Raw genomic sequence first — 22160 nt, forward strand, 5'->3', positions numbered from 1 at the left:
GGTTTATCACTACACTGCTAGGTTTATCACTACACTGTCAGGTTGCATGCCAACATGCAAGACATCATCCTCTACTCTCATCCCTAACTCCCCCATCGCTACGCTGAGAAACTCACATTCCCACACATAATACCACTCAGGTCTAGTTCAGCAGAACATGACTTCTTTTTTTTATGTGGGCTAATATATAGGAGATGCTTTTAGGGAGATGCTACATAAACGTGAGATATTATATATGTATTCAGGTGATAGGAACTGTATTTACAGATAAGCTTCTGGAATGAAAAAAAAAGAAGTTAAATCTGGAAGCTCAGCACTGCCAGCATTCCTCCCAGGGCAGGAATACATTTAGTATCCTATTAAATCAAAGGCTGGTCCACTGGAAACACTGGCTTGCTCCACCAGCTGGTGTTAATACAGATTGATGCCCGTGCTCAATCATATCCAACCTGACACTGGGCTTCCTGAAATTTATAATACGGAATGGAAACGTTTCATGTGTTGCGACTTCCCACCCCCTTTAAAGCAGTAACTCACCAGGCAGAAATATAATTCACTTAGCATTTTTAAAATCCACACTTAAAGCATTTTCCGGGGCTAAAGATGCGCTGGAACAGAACATATAAAACAGAACTTGTTAAAAAATATCATGTAGGAAGACCTCGTGGGAGTCATTTTTGATGATCAGCTAAGACCATGGGAATCAAAGAATAGGCTATCTTACTTTTTGTGAAGTATGACAAAAGGAATATTAACACAGAAATAAAATGTAAGCACATGTGACGTAATTCAAGGCAAAACTTCAAAGTCGCATTTTCTTTATTTTCCAAAGAATAAAATTCTTGGAAATTTATTTGGAACCACAGGTTTGGAACCACTGCTGTCATCTAATGATAAATGATACCTTTCTACAGACTCAGTCTTGATACATTTATGGATACACTATTGGAAAGAATATTTATTGTTGAAGTCAAGAGATCGGAACTGAAAATCTGATGCTGTCAATAACAAGCTATGTCCACAATACAAGCTTTGGGCAAGTCACAACCTCCCTATACATCTTAGTTTCACCAACTTTAAAGTGACCGAAAAGCTCTTCTTATCTACAATACAGAAGTGAGATAAAAGTCCATGAAACCATTTTGTAAATATGGTATTCTTTTTTTAAAAAAGTATTTCTGTAAAGCTATCTAGCATAAAAGTAACTTCAAAAATGTTCACAGTTGACTGACAAGGTCAATTTTGTACGCGTGACACAGTTACTAGTTCCGTAGGAAAGTACTTGCCACTCACTGCTTTATTAAGCAAACAGACCATGACCTGTGGCAACCACTTCACAGGCTAACAGCTTGTCTTCTGAGGTATGTATTGTTATTATTATCTAATCCATAGTGACTTTTTTCCATAAAAATGCTATTTCTTTTTCCTAAGATTTTTTTTTGATGTGGACAATTTTAAAGTCTTTAAATGGATTTCTTAGAATATTGCTTCTGTTAAATGTTTTGGTTTTTTGGCCACAAGGCAAGTGGGATCTTAGTTACCTGACCAGGGATCTCTGCCCTCTGCATTAGAAGGTGAAGTTTTAACCACTGGACTGCCAGGGAAGTCCCAAAATACTATTTCTTGATATAGGCTATATTTTTCTTTGTCCTAGAATGGGCACAAAACAAAAGCGGCCATTAGTCCTACCCCTGGTGGACGTGGAATAGTTATTCCAGATCATGGCAGTTCTGTGTCTGGCTCCTAGTCTATCTGGCCACGTGACCCACAGCAAGTTACTACAGCTTCATGTCTCCATCTGCAAAATGGGGAGAAAGCCTTCAATCTCTCACAGCTTTTGCAAGATTTACATGACAAACTATATACAAAATGCCTAATGGAAAAGTTTACCTAATGGAAAAGTTTATATGCTCAGTAAATTTTAGCCTTCTTTTTTTTTTACATCTTTTTCTGCTTCTGTGGATCAACACAGAAATGCTGTGTTGTATTAAAAATAAAATAGTTAACTATGTAACCCTAGGGATGCTAAACATACAAAGAAGATGCTTCTGCACCTCTGAGCTTCCTCTCCCTCCCTGGCTCCTCTTTGCAGACCTGCAGCATCCCCTTGGTCCCTGCCGAACACAAGCCCTGCGCCAGGCTCCTTGATATCACCCAGGGCTTTAGGGTGACTTCCCCGAAGGTTCCTGAAGGAGTGTCTCAGAGCCACAATCAGTCACCTCTTCTAAAGGACACAAAGACAAGAGTCTAGAGCTTTACTGACCAGGATGATGAGATGAGTTACACCAAAGGCAGATGCTTATGGAGCCAGCCAGGCAAATGCACCCCGCATGCATTCACTGACTCCTGGGTGTGATCAGCATTTGTCACACGAAAAGACTGGGTCCAGGGACTTCCATGGTGGTCCAGTGGCTAAGACTTCACACTCCTAGTGCAGGGGACCCTGGTTCCATCCCTGGTCAGGGATCTAAATCTCACAGACCTGCGTGCCACAACTAAGACCCAGTGCACCCAAATAAATAAAAACAACATTTTTTGGTGTTTAAAAAAAAAAGTTAAGGGGCACAATAAAAGATAGGAATATTAAAAAAAAAAAAAGAGAGAGAGAGAGAGAGTCTGAGTCCAGAAGTAAATTCAGGCTTTGCATACTCCAGTATCTACAGGGGCCAGTGAAATCAACGAAGGAAGAAAAGCAGAAGAAACAATAACGCAAGTGAGGGGACTAGCGCTTCCAAAGAGTCTCAAATTTTGGACATTTTTCCACCAAGTTGAGTTTGAAATGAGACTGTTTATCATGTAATTTAAAACTTGTGCACACTCTCCAGACCACACCACCTGCAGCATTCTGAACGAAATCTTATAAATCCTACGTGATATTGTGTTATACTTTTGTAACTTGTGAATTTGAAAAGGAAAACAAAAATATACAAATCATTGTATAACCCTGTTATGTAATTTCCTCATTTCTGTTTAGTGAGGGATCTTCAGAGGCTCAGGTGAGGGTCCTGGTGAAATAGAAAGTGTATCCCAGTTGGAAAAAGGCCAGGTGCTAGGAGTTATGGCCACTGAGTAACATGCAGGTCATTGATTTGTTCAAGGTCATCTGTCTTGGGAGACTGGATGGTAGGAGATCCATGCCAGTAGATACCCCTACTGCACTCTCAACTATGCTGTCCCATGTCTTGATTTTGTTCATTGGTCTTAAAATGGACACGTCAAACAAACCAAGAATAGAAGCAGAAAAGAGGGTCAATTCAAAGGACTGCTCCTCAGCCTAATCAGACAGACCATAACCCATTCCCACCTTTCACAATTAACAGGATTTAGGCAGAGAAAAGCAGCTCTGATAACAATATAAAGTTGCTTTGGGTCAGGGCAGATAATTCTCCAGAACAGAGAATCCAGACTAAAAGAAACAATGTTTCATGCATTATGTCTTTGGTATCTGCTTATTCTGGAGATGGCTGATAACTGGCATTACGTCTTTTCTCAAGAAAAGAGTTAAAAGATTTCACATGATAGCTAAACTATTAATAGCTTGCCTAGCTTGAAAACAGTCCAACTTTATGCTCTAGGATCTTTAAAGCTTTTAATTTATAACAAAATAATAAAGACTTAGAAAGCGTCCTTCAAACATGAATTACTAACATGTAGACAAGTGACAAAAGGATTACAGTGGTATGCACACATCAGCAATATTAAAAAGTGAAGACAAGAAAAGAAGGAAAAAAGCGAGAAGAAACAAATTGTCAATGAAATGTAATGTAGAGTGTCACAAACGGCAACCCAAGACAGTAAGAAATTAAGTGAAAAAATAAGGTATCTCTTGCAGGGAGGTAGTTTAAGATCTTACCACGGGATGAAGAAGTAAGTTAGACCAAGTGCTGTTAAGAATTCAGTACTTCTAGACAAGTTCACAGTCTTAGAAGCTGCTGCGTCGCTTCAGTCGTGTCCGACTCTGTGGGACCCCATAGACGGCAGCCCACCAGGCTCCCTCGTCCCTGGGATTCTCCAGGCAAGAACACGGGAGTGGGTTGCCATTTCCTTCTCCAATGCATGAAAGTGAGAAGTGAAAGTGAAGTCGCTCAGTACGTGTCCGACTCTTAGCGACCCCATGGACTGCAGCCCACCAGGCTCCTCCGTCCGTGGGATTTTCCAGGCGAGAGTGCTGGAGTGGGGTGCCAGTGCCTTCTCTGATAGTCTTATACAGGATGTCACAAAGTCAGGAAGTGAATGAATGAATGAGTGAACGACGCAACCAAGCAATGAACTAACCACAAAGAAGAACCAGGTGACTCGCTCCCAGTCTCAATTACACAACTCACAAAAAGGGCTGAGCCTGACAATCACTTATGAAATCAAACATGCATCAGGAAAACAACGATGGGATTGAAGAGATGGCAATGAAACCTTCCTGCCAGACCTTCTGTCCACTGTGCCTGTTTGCCACATGGGGCCCTCACCTTATCCTCCCCACTTCTCTTCCCCTGAAAGTCCCTTTGGACATCCCCTTGCATTTCCTCACCCAAGGCTAAGTCTCAGCCTTTCTTTCATCCAGCCAATCACAATGTGTTAGACTCCTGCTCACCAGGCACTCAAGTCTCTAAAGAGTGAACATTTAATAGTATAAAAATCCACTGTGTGTATATTATTATTTTAATCTTCACCATAGTACTACTACCCTCATTCTGCAGGAGGCATAGAAAATAACCTGTTATCACAGAACAAGGAACTGGAAGACTAAGATAGGAACAGAAGTGTAGTGACAAAGAGATAAGCCTCTATAACCTACTACATACATTAAAATATATTTTACCCTTCAGGATAAGATAACTGGCAACAGGAACATGAAGTGGTAAGACATTTTTAATCAGGGACTTAACTGACCAACAAGAGAATACCGTATCTCCTCTTCTGTGTTAGGAGGGAACGTTGTTTCTTTAGCATCTCAACACTATTAAGAAAAGGATTAAGAGGTGTAACTGGAAGGATTTGAGATGTATATACTCTACTCTATTAAAAAAAAAAAAAAATTTGGCTGTGCTGGGTCTTGGTTACAACACACAAGATCTTTCATCTTTAGCTGTAGCATGCAAACTCCTTGCTGCAGAGTGTGAGATCTAGTTCCCTGACCAGGGATTGAACCCAGGCCTCCTGCACTGGAATTGCAGTTTTAGTCACTGGACGACCAGGGAAGTCTTCCACTCTTTTCTTAATCCTGTTCATCCTGGAGAATATAATTGGAGGAAAGCTCACCATTCATGCCACCACTTACTCTCTGAAGGGGGTTAATATTTGTTTCCACTCTTCACAAATATGCTAGAAAGAATACAAAAGCATCTCATATTTCTGCAATAAAAACTGTGATTGGTGGTGTGTAGAGCAGTATATGAAGCCAGCGAGGCCTAGTTATACGCAGCAATGCAAGCATCCTTCCCCTAGGCTGTGTAAGTGGGTGTAGATAACGTTCTGACATCTAAAGACACTGCTTTGTTGCATGCCTGGCTGACCAATGTGATTTCCTTCTCCAGAAGCAATTATTGGGGTGACAAATGCAGAGGGGTGACCATCCAGAAGCCAAGATAACAGAAACGATTCAACCAAGTGCAAATACCTGAACCCTGGGAAAGTTATGAAGGAGGCCATGTAGAACCACACAGGTCACATCTTTAGCTCTTATGGCTCATAAATCTCACCTGTGAGGCAGAAAATGCAAAATCAGAACAGAAGCTACTGCTCACAGGGCCACCAGCTCTGAAACCGCTGTTAGGCTGTTGACTCAGGGGCTTCATCTGTTCTGAGGTCTGGATGTCTGTCTCCCCCTCATCCCCTCTAACACAGGTCTTATCTCCACTGCATTAATTCATTCTTCTGCTAATTAAAAGGGGGTGAAATCTTAGTCACGTTGCTGCTTTTCTGAAGGAGAGATAGGCTGGTAGCTGAACTGTTGTTCAGTCTCTGAGTTGTGTCTGACTCTTTGCCACCCCATGGACTGCAGCACACCAGCCTCCTCTATCCTCCACATCTCTTGGAGTTTGCTCAAATTCATGTCCATTGAATCAGTGATGCTAGCTAACCATCTCATCCTCTGCTGCCCCCTTCTCCTTTTGCCTTCAATTTCTCTTAGCATCAGGGTCTTTTCCAATGAGTCAGCTCTTTGCAACAGGTGGCCTGAGTATTAGAGCTTCAGCATCCATCCTTTCAATGAATATTCAGGGTTGATTTCCTTTAGGACTGATTGGTTTGATCTCTTTGCAGTCCAAGGGACTCTCAACAGTCTTCTCCAGCTGGGTAGCTCAATACACTGTTTATCTTTCGCAAAAGATACTCTTGGATCCCAGCAGGCTCAAGAGAAGATGTCAACCATGTCTATTTCATCCCTTCGCTGGCAGAGTTAGCTTCACATGTCAGGAAAAACAGTTTCCCTACAAAGACAAAGCATTCTCACTGCAGTAACAGTGAGGGCTGATCATGAGGCCACAGGGAGGAGGTCGCAGTCCCTCACTTGGGCACAGAGAGCTGCCCAAGAGCCAGCACAACCCTTAAAGGTCCCTGATCCTTCTGGCTTCAGGGTTTAGGAACTACGGCGCTTCGTGGCTCTATCTTCTACCTCCCTGATGACATCCAAGAGACCTCATTCAATCTGTGGCCTTACGTTTATGTTGATGTTTGTATGTGCAGCCCAGACCTACCTTCTAAAGTCCAAATTCTAGTATCAGCTGCCTTCTCGACTTGACACCCAAAAAGCATTTCAAACGTAAAATACTCCAAAGTCAGCTTATAACCAGCTCCTCTCCTCCTCCTTCACCTGCCCTTCCCACCATCTTTTTCATTCCCTAACACCTCAGTCACTCTTTCCTCTCTCTCCCTCATCTAAACACCACTAATTCCTGTTAATTTTACCTCTGAAACACACCCAGACTCTAACCATTATGACCACCTGGAAAAGCACAGAATACCTACATTCCTTCTGGAGGCTTCAGGGGAAATCCTCGCCCTTGCTTTTGCATCCTCTGGAAGCACCCACATTCCTCGGCCTGTGGTCCCTTCCATGCCTGACTCCAGCCTCTTGATTCCGCCATCACATCTTCTACTGCTGTCCCTGTCTCCCCTGCCTCCCTCTTTGTAGGAACCTCACAATTACACTGGGCTCAGTGTGCTAATCCAGGATAATCTCCCATCTCAAGCTGTGACACTGCATCAGCAAAGTCCCTTCACCACGCAAAGTACTCTGTTCCTAGATTTCAGTGATTAGAAGGCGGCAACACGGTGGGGGGTGAGGGCATTATTCAGCATCTCATTCAGAGTAAAAGCCAGAGTCCTTGCAATGCCTTCAGGGCATAAATCCCCAGGAGATCCAGTCCCTACTTCCTACCTAAGCCCATCTCTTCCAGCCCTCACCTCCCCTCATTTGGCTCCCTCATAGTCTTCCAGCTGTTCCAGCATACACAAGCCCATCTCAAGCTTTCTGCACCTGCCTTTCCCTCTGCCAGGAAAGTTCCCTCCCTCCCTTAGGTCTCTGGCTAAATGACGACAGCTTCTGATCAGGCTTTCTTTGTTCAGTTCAGTCGCTCAGTCATGTCCGACTCTTTGCAACCCCATGGACTGCAGAACGCCAGGCTTCCCTGTCCATCACCAACTCCCGGTGTTCACTCAAACTCACGTCCACTGAGTCGGTGATGCCATCCAGCCATCTCATCCTCTGTTGTCCCCTTCTCCTCCTGCCTTCAATCTTTCCCAGCATCAGGGTCTTTTCCAATGAGTCAGCTCTTCGCATCAGGTGGACAAAGTATTGGAGTTTTAGCTTCAGCATCAGTCCTTCCAATGAATACCCAGGACTGATCTCCTTTAGAATGGACTGGTTGGATCTCCTTGCAGTCCAAGGGACCCTCAAGAGTCTTCTCCAACACCACAGTTCAAAAGCATCAATTCTTCGGCGCTCAGCTTTCTTTAGAGTCCAACTCTCACATCCATACATGACTACTGGAAAAACCATAGCCTTGACTAGATGGACCTTTGTTGGCAAAGTAATGTCTCTGCTTTTGAATATAGCATCTAGGTTTGTCATAACTTTTCTTCCAAGGAGCAAGCGTCTTTTAATTTCATGGATGCAGTCACTATCTGCAGTGATTTTGGAGCCCAGAAAAATAAAATCTGACACTGTTTCCACCGTTTCTCCATCTATTTGCCATGAAGTGATGGGACTGGATGCCATGATCTTAGTTTCTTTGTTAACACCATAGAACAGAAACACCACCCCTTCATTTAAACCCTCTCTTCCATTTTCGTTCCCCCCCCCCCCACCCAGGGCATTTAGCATGATCTGTTATGCTTTCTATCCATCCATCCATTCATCTATCCTCCCTCCCCAAATAAAATGTCATAAAGGATATTTCTGTCTCTTTTTGTTGTATCTTCCAGAAACAAAACACAAAGCAAAGACTCAGTAAACAGTTGTTGAATATGTGAATTCTACATTACTAGAAGTCAGTTCCTTAGAAACAAAACCTGGTCTAAAGTAGGAACTTGATGTTTGAACGAATGAGGAAATGGAAGAGCAGGAGCAGAGGTGAATCGGGACACTGGAATTAATATATCTACACTACTGATTGCTGTTGTTTTTGATTCACTATGTTGTGTCCAGCTCTTTTGCGACCCCATGGACCGTAGCCCAACAGACTCCTCCATCCATGAGGATTCTCCAGGCAAAAATACTGGAGTGGGTTGCCATTTCCTCCTCCAGGCGATCTTCCTGACCCAGGGATCAAACCCATGTCTCCTGCATTGGCAAGTGGATTCTTTACCACCAAGGCATCAGGAAAGCCCACACTATTGACACTACATATGAGACAGATAAATAATGAGAACCTACTGTTCAGCACAGGGAACTCTACTCAATGCTCTGTGGTGACCTAAATGGGAAGAAAATCCAAAAAAGAGGGGAGACATATTATACATATATATATATATATGTAAATATATATATAAATATATATAAATATATATATATATAAACAGCTGACTGATTTTGTTGTACAGTAGAAATTAACACAATATTGTAAAGCAATTATATTCCATTAAAAAAATCTTTAAAATTTAGACAGGCCTGCCATACATCTAATTTTATACAAATAAACTGATTAACATAAAAGTAAGTGCTTTACTATTTCGGAACCAGACCTAACAGTTAAAGTAATTTATTCAGGTGTGCATAGCAAAAGTAAAGTAATATGTTTACGTATTAAAACTTCAGTCCAGTCCTTGACTTTATGCGGCAGTGTCCCTGCATGTTCTTAGGCCCAACAAGTCAGAATTCATCCACATTCCCTTGCTTCCTTCAAAGGCTCTTACCAATGAGGCTTCAAGTTAATAAACTCCAAATTTATTTTTAAAAGAAATTCCACAGAAGTCTTGAAAGCCTTTACCTTGTTTATTCAGATGTATAAAAAGTAAATACACAGGGGAAGAGAGATCATTATCTGCCCTTTAAAATACATGCTGAAGCAGTCCTGCAGCTAGGGGATGCTGAAGGGATGGACCGAGAGAAGCTTCGAGTCCACAGTCCCCAGCGCTGCTCAGCCACCAGCCAGGGCAGCTGCCAACAACCGGCTTGGGGACCAGATACACAAACGGAAGACATCTCTACTGTGGCTGGGTGGCTACCCCATGCGGGTGGAGGGATTGGTGGGGGGAGAACCAGAACAACTATGCAAACGGCTTGTCATGAACAGCAGAACTGCAACTCAGTCCTGCTGCTCACACACCCGCACAGCCGGCCAGGCCGCAGTGAATCTCCCCTCCTTCTGCTGCCATTTGGGGAAGTAAGCAGGTGCTGTGCTTTGTTCACACTTGGAATCAGCTTTCTAGGAATCCTCTCAGTGGCACATAGATGGGCAGGAGTGTGCCCCAGCAGTTAGGAACGTGGACCTGCACAACGAGTTGCCAGGGTTTAAACCTTGCCTCCGTGACTCTCTGTGTCCCTACGGATACGGCCCAACCCTTTCTAAGACTCCATTTCCTCATCTCTAAACAGTCCGCTTACTATTCTTAGATAATGCAGGAAAAGCATCTAATATAGTGCCTTGGCACATAAGACCTTAATACATATTATAGTAACTATTATTACAATACTAACTATTCTCGTATTCTTGACTTTAAAAAAAATCACTGGGATTTCTCAGGTGGTGTAGCAGTTAGGACTCCAGTCTCCCAATGCAGGGAGCACAGGTTTGATCCCTGGCCAGAGAACCAAGATTTTACAGGCTGCACGGCAGAGCCAAAAAAACAAAACAAAACACAACACTGTTCAAAACTAATCACTTGTCTTCCTCTTGAGTTTAGACAGAGGTTTACCATTTATTTCCAGCTAAGTGTCTGCCTGCAGTTTGGGAAAACTGCCACTAGGCAGATGCTGAGACCAGGGTTTTCCAGGTATGGCTAGCAAATATAAACTCATTTAAAGACTTTCCCCTCCAAAAAAATAAATAAATAAAATAAAGACTTTCCCCTCAACCCTAGCCCTGAATAAAATATATATATTATTTGGTATTGGAGAGCATAACAGAAATGTTAGGCAAATGTGACTATGTGCAGTATTTAAGTAGGAAGATCATGTGACATTTTAAAATATACAGGTAGGCAGGTATGTGTGGGTTTAACTAGGTATTTTTCTACCAAATTTTTAGCTGATAGAAACCACTGATTAATCCAATACCCTATATTACCTCAGTGCTTGAAAAATGAAATAAAACCTTTTTTTTTTTTCATTTCTCCTTGTCACACTAATCAAGGACAGACTTTAGAAGCACTAAGTGAATTTTACCAAATTATACAAGAATTAGTCTCACAGGTGGAGATTTGGATCAGTACTTCGGGGAGGGAGCATGTATTTGTATTCTGCAAAAGCTCCCCATGAATCCCTAACACCAATATCTATGGTTGGCAAATACCTGTCCAGAATCTTCCTTTTGACAAGATTTTTTGCCTTAAAAACCCTGTTAACATCTCTTGATCTTGTAGCCTGCTTCTTAAGCAGGACTTGGCAACTCAAAACCCAGCAAAGAAGCACTCCCAAATTTTACACAGCCCTTAAAATCAGTACAAACTGGACTTCCCTGGTGGTCCAGTAGTTAAGAATCCGTTTGCCATGGATTCGCTCCCTGGTCTGGGAAGATGGCACGTGCTGCAGAGCAACTAAGCCTGTATGCCACAACTACTGAGCTCAAGCTCCAGAGCCCGTGCTCCGCAACAAGACAAGCCACCTCTATGAGAAGCCCAAGTACTGCCACTAGAGTGGCCCCCGCTCGCCACAACTAGAGCCAGCAGCGACGCTCACAGCCATGAAGACCCAGCACAGCCAAAAATAAAATAAACGCAATCAGTTCAAATTCCTCAAGACCTTGCACAGCAACAAAGGAGCTGCAGAAGGTGGGGAAGCTGGGGTGAAACTGCGCATTTGTTCAGTGGAGCCAAGTAAATGCTTTTCCTTTAGACTAATGCTGCCCGACGGAGCTTTCTGCCCGGTAACGTTCTGCATCTGCATCTTCCCATAAGGGAGTCACATGAACATCTGAAGTGTGGCTCACGGCTTCTCCTGAACAGCACAGCTCTGGACAGAAGCCGGACTCAGCCGGCTTGTAGCCTTCCCAGCGCCTTGCTATCTGCGGTCTTCGTGTCATTACCTCATTCAGTACTTATCTCTCGAGAAGTTACCTGGTTCCCAGCATGCGGGAGGCGCTGGGGACAGAGCAGGGGACACATATATACCCCGTTTCTCATGGCGCTCACATCCTCATTAATATAGCTACCACTCATTTGAGATACTTCCTCAAAGAATTGCTGGGTCACATGTGTTTTTTAAAGTTGTGTTATTCTGCAGACATAGAGAACATAATTGTGGTTGCCAAGAGAGGCAGGTAGGAGAGGCCTGGAGTGGGAGTTTGGGGTGAGCAGATCCAAACTATTACATATAGGATGGATAAACAAGGTCCTACTGTATAGCACAGGGGACTATAGTCAATACCCTGTGATAAACCATAACGGAAAAGAATATGAAAAAGAATATATATGTATATGCATAACTGAATCACTTTCTGTACAGGAGACATTAACACAACATTGTGAATCAATTGTATTTCAATAAAATGCAATAAACAAACAAATAAATAAAATTGTGCTATTTTGGAGCAAAAAAGGAAACAGTCATAGTTTGAGAAACAATACAGTTCAACGTATTGAAGAAATGAGAGGACATCCAGAGTCTCCACAAGCAAGACAGGAGAACTCGTGAAACTTTGCTAGAAGAGCAACTAACCTCAATAACAGAGGAACGTGTGCGGACGTTATTTCCGAGGAAGGTCGTAAGGTCACCTAGGGCCATCTGAATGACCAGACAGCCTATTAAGACACAGGGGCCACGGCAGGAGGACCGAGGAATTCCCAATGAGAACACATGTAACCGTTCCCACCGAAGATGGCATCAGGAAAGAAACTAATTCGTGTTTGGAAATGTAGTAGTTTTAAGCAACTGTCATAAATACTGTAACTATTTGATGATTAAAAGTTTTCAAGGGATTAAGATAGAACACTAAATGATCAAAAAAATCAGTGATAGACTCCTTTCAAAAAAGCCATCATCACCAACGGTAAAGGAGAAGCCCTGGGTAAGACCATTACTCCTCATGCCAGGCTCTTCCCACGGCTCCAGGCAGGCAGCCAGGCTTGGTCATCTGCCATCAGCAGTGTCGAGATGCTCAGAATTGCAGGTGCTCAACGGAGCCTCAGGGCAGGTCAAACCCAGAGCAGCTTAACTCTGGTCAATGACAAATGTTACTAGAAAGGATGAAAACTGGGTGCCCGGGTGGAGGGTTCTCGTTGAGAAGAGGAGAGAAGGGTTTTCAGAGTTGCTGCACTGGGATCATTATTAATAATTAAAGCCAGAACTCAGCTCATTCATCAGCCACCTTACCTAGTTCTGGGGGCAGAACAGTCAGGCGGTTCCCTTGAATGTGGAGCTCCTTAAGCTGAGTAAGCTCCCCGATTTCCTTAGGCAGCGAGATCAGGTCGTTATCCCTAAGGCTGAGCTAAATAGAAGAGAAACAAGGGGGTGTCAAAACAATTTTCACACAAAGAGGCGCTCGGCAGAGGCCCTGTCCTCGCCCTTGCCCTCTCTTCCTCGAAGGCTCAATCCTTCCAATTTATTTACAAGAGTCTGCAGACAAGCAACGAATGGTCTCGGGGAGCAGTGGCTTTTATTCCTGCAAAACGAACCGTACTCTGGCTCAAATTGCCTTGATTCCACTCCTACAAGGGCTGCAGGAGCGAATTGATTTTCTAAGAATTTAGATAAATTACTTACTATCTGCAACTTTGTGAGTTTCCCGATATCTGGCGGCAGGATTTCAAAATCGTTGTCACTTAGATAGAGTGCACGCAGGGTGGCTGCAAATTAAACAGCGATATATAAACAGGGTGGCATGGAACCCAACCATTTGAGGTCTGATCAATACGTGGGAGTCAGCTTTGATTAATAACCCTGGCGTGGTGAAAAGCCTGTGACACACCCAGGGCTCGCGATAATAACCAGCAGGTCAAACTTAGATTTACTGGCTTATTGTGTAGCTGGTGTGTTCAGGAAAATATCTATATCCAAGAGGACTGATATAATTAACAACTCGTGGGCACTGGCAGCTTCTGGCACGGAGTTTCAATTCGCTTTCAGAAAAGATAGCTATTTTTCTTCAATTACTTCTGATTCACCTGTATGGCTCAATTTGCATCCAGAGTGAAACCAAGAAAACCACTGTGTCATTTATATCAACGCTCAGGGCAAAAGGGCTCAGTTGTGTAAAGAGAACTAGGTCAGAAAATAAAGAACCAAAAGGCTTTCTCATGATGGAGGTCAGAATCATAGTTCATTGCTTCCATCATCAGACTAAGTATTATTACTTGTTCCTATAGCCTTAACCACAAAAATAAATGAAGATGAAGGAGTTAAAATAGTGCAGTGGAATTTAAAAACAGAGAAAACCCTAACTTAAGCAGAAATCTGTCCACAATATTATACAAGGATATCAGTCCCTAAACCACTGAAGGGTAAAACCCTGAGGCATCATTTTATCCTTAACCAAAAGGAGAGAGTATAATTAGATGTAGTTTTATTTGTTTACATATATTCAACTACATTCTAATGTCTTAAAATTCAACAGAATTGTATGTTAATAGACTTAAGAAAAGCAATTTCTCCCATGGTCCAAGAAATCATGTTACAGTTGGTTTCATGGGCCTGACAAAGTCTGGGATAAAGAATACACGCTGTGCTTAGTCTCTCAGTTGTGTTTGACTCTTTGTGACCCCACGGACTACAGCCCACCAGGCTCCTTTGTCCATGCGGATTCTCCAGGCAAGAAAACTGGAGTGGGTTGCCATGTCCTCCTCCAGGGGATCTTCCCAACTCAGGGATCGAACCCAGGTCTCCCGTACTGCAGGTGATTCTTTACCGTCTGAGCCACCAGGGAAGCCCAAGAATACTGGAGTGGGTAGCCTAACCCTTCTCTGGGGGATCTTCCAGACCCAGGAATCGGACTGGGGTCTCCTGTGTTGCAGGCAGATTCCTTACCAGCTGAGCTACCAGGGAAGCCCTGAAAAGTATATATGGAAGGTTAAAAAAAAAAAAAAGAAACTTTATAGAGACTAACTCAGAAAAATCACAATCTCTGGATGCTAGCTATGTCACTATTTGGAAAAACAGAACATTCACCTACAGACAACAACTCTCTCCTAAATATTTTATGAGTTCTCAGAAAATCTCTTTTTCCTATTTTTCACAAGCATCTGCAGCAAGAAATGTGTTTGCATATAAGAGGATAAAGTGTGTTCATCTATGACTGGTGATTTCTTAGTGTCTGATGACATGCTATAGACGAAACAGATTATATCAATAAGAATACTTTTTAAAAGTCTTATAACAAGAATCCTGGCTAGAAATGTTTAAAATTCTGTTAGCAGTTTATTAATGTATATTTTCATAAGTAACTCATTGGAATATCTTTGGGCAAAAAGCCTGCTGCTGCTGCTAAGTCACTTCAGTCGTGTCCAACTCTGTGCGACCCCACAGACAGCCTCCTACCAGGCTCCCCTGTCCCTGGGATTCTCCAGGCAACAACACTGGAGTGGGTTGCCATTTCCTTCTCCAATGCATGAAAGTGAAAAGTGAAAGTGAAGTCGCTCAGTCGTGTCTGACTCTTAGCGACCCCATGGACTACAGCCTACCAGGCTCCTCTGTCCATGGGATTTTCCAGGCAAGAGTACTGGAGTGGAGTGCCATTGCCTTCTCCAGGGCAAAAAGCCTACAAAGCATTAATAGCAACACATGAGAAAGTCACATACTATACATATACATGCTGCTGCTGGTGCTGCTAAGTTGCTTCAGTCGTGTCCGACTGTGTGTGACCCCATAGACGGCAGCCCACCAAGCTCCCCTGTCCATGGGATTCTCAATGTGAGATGATCTCATTTAGGCAAAAATTTCTATCATAAAGTTAATATGACATTACCAAGTCCACTTGAGTGCAATGGTGTTAGATCACAATTTATCAAATATACATACTGCTGAGCTATGAGGGAACATTCAAAGGAATCTGAAGTAAAAAAAAATATATGTATGTCCAATAATTTCTCTTGGAGTTTGGGACCTGGCAAATAAATTTCCCTTTTAGAATGCAGAGGACCATTTTAAGGAGATTTATAGGATTAAAAGTTTCTTACTCAGGTAGAAGAAGTTTCCAGGAAGAGAATTTTCATTCAAGTTGTTATAAGTCAAATCAAGGACCTCCAGAGCTGGAAGCGATCCAAATCCTCGAGGCAGAGTGTTTAGTCTATTCATGCTGTTGTTGGGGGTAAAAATGTAAGATGTCACACACAAAACATGTACGTATACAGACTACTCAGATCCCCTCTGCGTGCCGAGTCTCAGTCACCTGTGAGGGGCTCAAAGCTGAAAACCCAGCCATAATCCCATTCACTTTATGTTATTTTTACCAGCCTAGTAATTCTAGCCAGGTGATTTCCAAGTCCATGAAACATTTGAAAATGCCTTAGCTGCCACTTTCTCCAATGGTGGTGCTCCAACACTGTTTTACACTGAAAATAAACACTTCACAAAATATTTTTCCTTCTAGACAAAAACTTCTTTACAAGTGTTGCAACGATAAGACCTCAGAAGATATATGTGAAGTCTCATAGTTTTCAGACTTCTACTTTATTGGATTTTGCTTATTCCGCCCAATGGGAGACAAACAAAAAAAAAAAAATCACTTTTTTTTGTTTTGTTTTGCAACTACTGATAGTAGTTCAGTACCATCTCCAATTAGAATCAAGTTTGCCAGGGACCGGGGATGGGGAGGGAGGAGGGGAATGGGGAATTTTTAATGGGTATAGAGTTTTAGTATGGCAAGATAAGAAACTTCTAGAAATAGGCTGCAAAACAATGGGAATACACAATGCTTCTGAATCACAGAAACATAAATACGGTATACTTTACATTATGCGTACTTTACATCACAATTGAAAATTTTTTAATATATATGTAAAAAGCGAAAGTGTTAGTTGCTCAGTCATGTCCGATTCTTCATGACTCCATGGCTGAGGCTCCTCTGTCCCTGAGATTCTCCAAGCAAGAATACTGGAGTGGGTTGCTATTCCCTTCTCCAGGGGATCTTGCCGACCCAGAGATGGAACCTGGGTCTCTTGCAACACAGGTGGATTCTTTACCATCTGAGCCACCAGGGAAGCAAGCCCTTAAACACATACACACCACATCTCCAATGAAAGCTAAGGAAAGCTAAGAAAAATATTTTTCTACTATGTTCCACTTGCAAGACTCTTATTTTTTTATGTTATTCTCTTTGAATACACTTACAATATGATTTTAAAAAAATTGTAATAATATAGACTGACAAATACTGAAAGGTGGGGGGGTGGTGCTGTGACACCAGACATAATTCTAAACACCAATCCTTCTCACATGACACACAGTCCTACTCAAACCCACCAAATAGGCCTCAAAGGAAACAGCTGAGAGCAGAGAGAAACCTAGGAAAAAAGTGGTGCCCACCTCTTGACGGGTATGAAGTCTTAGGTTAACTTTACAGTTGGCAAGTTAACCTCCAGTACAGTTTGCTGAACCACTGCTGCTGCTGTGCTGTGCTCAGTCGTGTCCAACTCTTTGCAACCCCATGGACTGGAGCCCAGCAGGCTCCTCTGTCTATGGGATTTTACAGAGAAGATTACTGGAGTGGGTTGCCATTTCCTTCTCCAGGGTAACTTCCCAACCCAGGGTTTGAATCTACATCTCTTACATCTCCTGCACTGGCAGGTGGGTTGTTTTTTTTTCCCTAGTGTGCCACCTGGGAAGCCCTAATAACTGGTATTTTCTGTGAATTCACATTGTGTGAAGCACACCTGTGTCAAGTGTCTCACGGGGTCTCCAAAACGGAAATGCAGGCAGGACAGTACTTATAATGATCTCTGGAACATGGCAATGGAGTGTCAGGTTAACACAGGTTTAGCACCAGAGACCTCTGACTCTCCTGGTAAGAATGACAGGTATCTAAGATCCCCCAGCACTCCTGGAGGCCAAGGCACCCCTGATTCCTGGACCCCCACGTGAGGATGCTGAGTAAACTGAAGGAAAGAAATCAGAGATGATGAGAAAGGCACAGAAGTATACAGCAAGTGCTTCCTTCCTTAAACCTTGCTCTGAGTTAACCAATTTGAAAATGACCAATACAAGTTTTTCTTTCCAAACCCAGAAGTACACTTTTGAAACCTAAGATGCAAGAAATCCACTTTCAGACTTTCTTAGTGGGAAGAAGCGTCTTACCAAAAAGACAGATCTCATCCACTCTCCAGCCTAGAGCAAGCCTGAGCCTGTCCACCTGTGCATGTCAAGCATCTACTAAACTGAAGGTTCTTTTTACTGCCTGAGCAAGAAATCAATCCCCGCCCCGCCCGAAGGTGTCAGGGACTCAGCAGAGGCCCCTGCAGTCGGCAGCGGTGACAGCACTGGGCCTGCTAAGTGCTGGAAAGAAAGCTCTAACAATGCATCGGGATGGTCTGAAAGCAGGGTCGACTCAGCTACCACAGGACCTGCTCCTCTGGACACCAGCACACAGAGGGCGACTTCCTGGCTCCCTGCTACTGACGGGTGGCATGTGCCGCCTTCCCCTGCAGGAGTCATCTACATCCATCTCCATCTACACATGGAAGCTGCCTCTTTTCAGGGCGTCCCCGAGAGCTCCAGCACTTAAGGATGCCCAGACAGGATAGAACAGAGCAAGGGTGGAGGTCTAGCTCCAGTGCTCGCTGACCAGGTGGCCTTGGGTAACTAAGCTTCTCTGAGACCCGATTTCCTCAACTGTAAGAGGAATGCTGTAACTGATGCTGAACCTGAAGCTCCAATACCGTGGCCGCCAGATGAAAGAACTGACTCACTGGAAAAGACCCTGACCCTGGAAAAGACTGCAGGCAGGAGAAGGGGACAACAGAGGATAAGATGGTTGCATGGCATCACTGACTCTATGGACACGAGTTTGGGTAAACTCTGGGAGTTGGTGATGGGCAGGGAGGCCTGGCGTGCTGCAGTCCATGGGGTCGCAAAGAGTCAGACACGACTGAGTGACTGAACTGAACTGAAGATGAGGATAGCGATACCTTCCCAGAAGGACCACTAAAAAGTGGAGAGAGGACATGGGAAGCCCCTGAAACAATTTCGGGCTCCCAGGTAGGTTCTCAAGAAATGATGGCTGTAACTACAACTGCTTTTCAGGAAACTGGAGAGAGAGTCTGAGTCAGCTTCAAAGAGACGAGCTCGCCTAAGGAGACCACTGTGGAGTCTGAACCATCAAGGAGGGCTTCTCCATCTGCTTACTCTCCAATCAATTCAAGTGTTAGAAGATACAGCTACTGATGACTCAGCCATGCCCAATGGTTTAAGTTCTGTTTGCAGGTGAACGTTTTTCAAATGCATGTGGAAATGGGAAGATGCCCACATATGACGGAGAACTTGATAAAACCAGAGTCAAAGGATGTCTGGCATTTTTCCCCTTTTTCCTCTTCAAAAGCTATAGGAAGGCCCATTTGAACACTTCTCTTTTGGAACACTGATCTCTAGAGGTCCTCTGGGGCGATTCCTGATTCAATAAAACCTTCTTGCCTGAAAGGCAGATTTTTTTTTCTCACCTTCACAGTGACTTGCTCACACACTTAGCAAAACAAAACAAAAACAAAAAAACCATGAACACTCAACACTGCGCTCAGTGTAAACTTATAACTCTTCATAAGGTAAGCTCCTTCATCTAACTAGGTCAAAAGGTCAAAAGTTATTCCAGGGACTTCCCTGGTGGTCCAGTGGTTAAGACTCCATCCTTCTAAAGAAGGGGCCTGGGGGTCGATTTCCGGTCAGGAAACTAAGATCCCACATGCCAAGCAACATAGCAAAAAAAAAGTTATCCCAGAATAGTTGGCATGATGGTCTTGGCCATGAAGTTATACCCAAAATAATTACCAACTTGTAACCTATGTGACTTTACACTTTTTTTAATAAAATAAAAATAACTCTGCACAATGAACGACACAATGGAAGAATGAAGAGCATCATTTGGCTTCCTTCTGTTTATTCAGATGGCCTAAAATCCTCTCTGGTTTTGGGATCATCAGAATAAATAGAAAATTGGATATAAAACTTCAAAATCAACTTCCGGCTGAATATGAAGCTTGGATTACATGTGGCCTAACTGCTCTGCTGTGTGTTGTTTTTTTTTAAAATTGCCTGTTTATTCTGAGTCTTCCTTCATGCCTTGCCTTAACCAGGGCTGCATAGATACAATCTTCATGCCATCTGAGGGGGAAAGTACCATTTACAGAAACCTATCTTAATCCCTCTCCCAGAGAACTAGGAATTGGGTTCAAACTCTGACAACCCCATCCATACAGCTGGGTAATTAAATCCAGAGAGTGTTACACAATCAATAAATCAGCAAGAGCCAAAAATCCAAACAGCTCCAAAGTCGACAAAGAGCCAACTCAAACGTGTTCAATTAAAAAGGAAAGTTTACAACTCTGTCCTGAAGCACCTTGAACTCAACCAAACAAAACCTAGGCTCCTTCCCTCCTCCCCAAAGCTGTCTCTATACATCTATTTCAGCTCCAACGTCCCATCCATACCACCTCATGAATTTTACCACTTGTATCTGCTTTTCATATAAAGTCCCTCCCCACCGTCACTGTTGCTACCCTGGTTCACCAGGAACGCTAACCTGGTGGGTTTCATCCGACTTCTCCTCCACGTGGTCTTTCATACGAGTATCATCTTACCCGCCACTTCCCGGTGACATCTCCCCGATGGTCAGCAGGTTAAGACCAGAGCTCCTTTATCTGACACACAAGGCCCTCCATTAGCACTCAACTCCCTGCCACGATGGACATTCACTTATTTACAGGCTGTTTTCCCGACTGTGATATAAGCTCCCTGAGGGCTGGATGGCCAGCACCTGAACAGAGAGCTCAAGAAACACTCACCGAATGCACAGCAGACTCCGTGCTTCTCTGCCTGGCCTCATCTCCTGCCTCACCTCCTCCCGCCTTACACTCTACACTCAGGACACCACGAAACTTGCAACGCCTGGAACAGGTGGTGCTCTGAGCTTTTCATCTTTTCTCGGTTTAATTGGAGGATAATTGCTTTACAATGCTGTGCTGGTTTCTGCCATACATCAACACAAATCAGTCATAACTATATATATATGTCTCCTCCCTCTTGAGCCTCCCTTCCACCCCAACCCCTATTCCACCCCTCTAGATCATCACAGGGCATGGAGCTGAGCTTCCTGTCTTATACAGCAGCTTCCTACCAGCTACCTATTTCACATGTGGTAGTGTTTATATGTCAAAGCTACTTTCTCGATTTGTTCCGCCCTCTCCTTCCGCTGCTGGGTCCACAAGTCCATTCTCTGTGTTGGTGTCTCTATTCTTGCTCTGCAAATAGGTGCATCAGTACCATTTCTCTAGATTCCATATATATGTTAATACATATTTTTCTCTTTCTGACTTACAGCTAATAGGCTCTAGGTTCCTCCACCTCAGTATAACTGATTCACATTTGTTCCTTTTATGGCTGAGTAATATTCCATTGTATGTACATACTGAGCTTTTAAATAAGTCCTTCTCACAATCAGAGACGTCGTCCATCTACCTGTCAGTCTTCTCAGTATCGGAGTCTCAGCTCTAATGCTAGCCCTTGTAGGAATCCTTCCATGAATCTCACCTATATGCTAACATGCTCCTGGCCCCTTCCTCCCACTGTCACCTGACCACCTCCCACTGGTCAGAGGTCCAGCTGCACACTCCCCTGCTCACTGACGCTGCTCTGTCCCCATCCTTAAGGCTGCGACATTCACCACTGATCTTCATACGAGCAAGGCTCTCATGTAGAAAAGGCACTTACATAGTCCCAAGATAAATCAATCTCTAAATAAAACAATCATGATGATAAATGTGCCAAGTACTATTCCTAGCACCATTTTTTAGGTGAAAGAATGTTTATTCAGACAGACATACACTCCACAGACAAGGGTGTGGGCCATCAATCTCAGAAGTCAAGAGGCACCAGGGTATGGGGTTATCAGTTTTTATTGGGGTGGGTAATTTCATACACCAATGAATGGGAGGATTATCCCATCTATTTTGGGCAAGGGGCATGGATTTCCAGAAATTGGGCCACCAGCCACTTTTTGACCTTTTATGGTCCACCTACGAACTATCATGGCACCTATGTGTGTGTCATTTATATGATGTGTTACAATGAGCGCTTACTGAGGCTCGAAGTCTAATAAAAGTCAACTTGTCCGCCATCTCGGACCTAGGTGGTTCTCTTGTACCTTATATATATCAACTCACTTAGTAAATGATGAAGAATTTAATAGTAAGAATACATGTCTAGTATTGGGTTGGCGAAAAAGTTCATTTGGGCCAACCCATTACATATGTCTTGTTCTGCTTCCTTCTTAAATGCAAATGAAATATTAGGACTTAATCTTTCAAAACAAAGATATAAACAGAGGAGCCTTTCTTTTCTGGTTTGCCAGATGGGTACAGTCTCCGTA

General features: G+C 43.3%; 1 protein-coding gene across 4 annotated transcripts in view; it reads right to left on the reverse strand.

Annotated features, from left to right (window-relative positions):
- The window catches only part of RSU1 (Ras suppressor protein 1), a 211504-nt gene that overhangs the window by 141727 nt on the left and 47617 nt on the right, over positions 1 to 22160 (reverse strand). For all 4 annotated transcript variants that reach the window (XM_012188073.5, NM_001163597.1, XM_042229598.1 and 1 more), the window contains 3 exon segments: positions 15766 to 15884; positions 13358 to 13440; positions 12968 to 13082 (listed from right to left, as the gene is read on the reverse strand). In XM_012188073.5, coding sequence (XP_012043463.1) covers positions 12968 to 13082; positions 13358 to 13440; positions 15766 to 15884 — 317 coding nt within the window.

The sequence above is a fragment of the Ovis aries genome, chromosome 13, assembly GCF_016772045.2.
Source record: "Ovis aries strain OAR_USU_Benz2616 breed Rambouillet chromosome 13, ARS-UI_Ramb_v3.0, whole genome shotgun sequence".
Classification (NCBI taxonomy): Eukaryota; Metazoa; Chordata; class Mammalia; order Artiodactyla; family Bovidae; genus Ovis; species Ovis aries.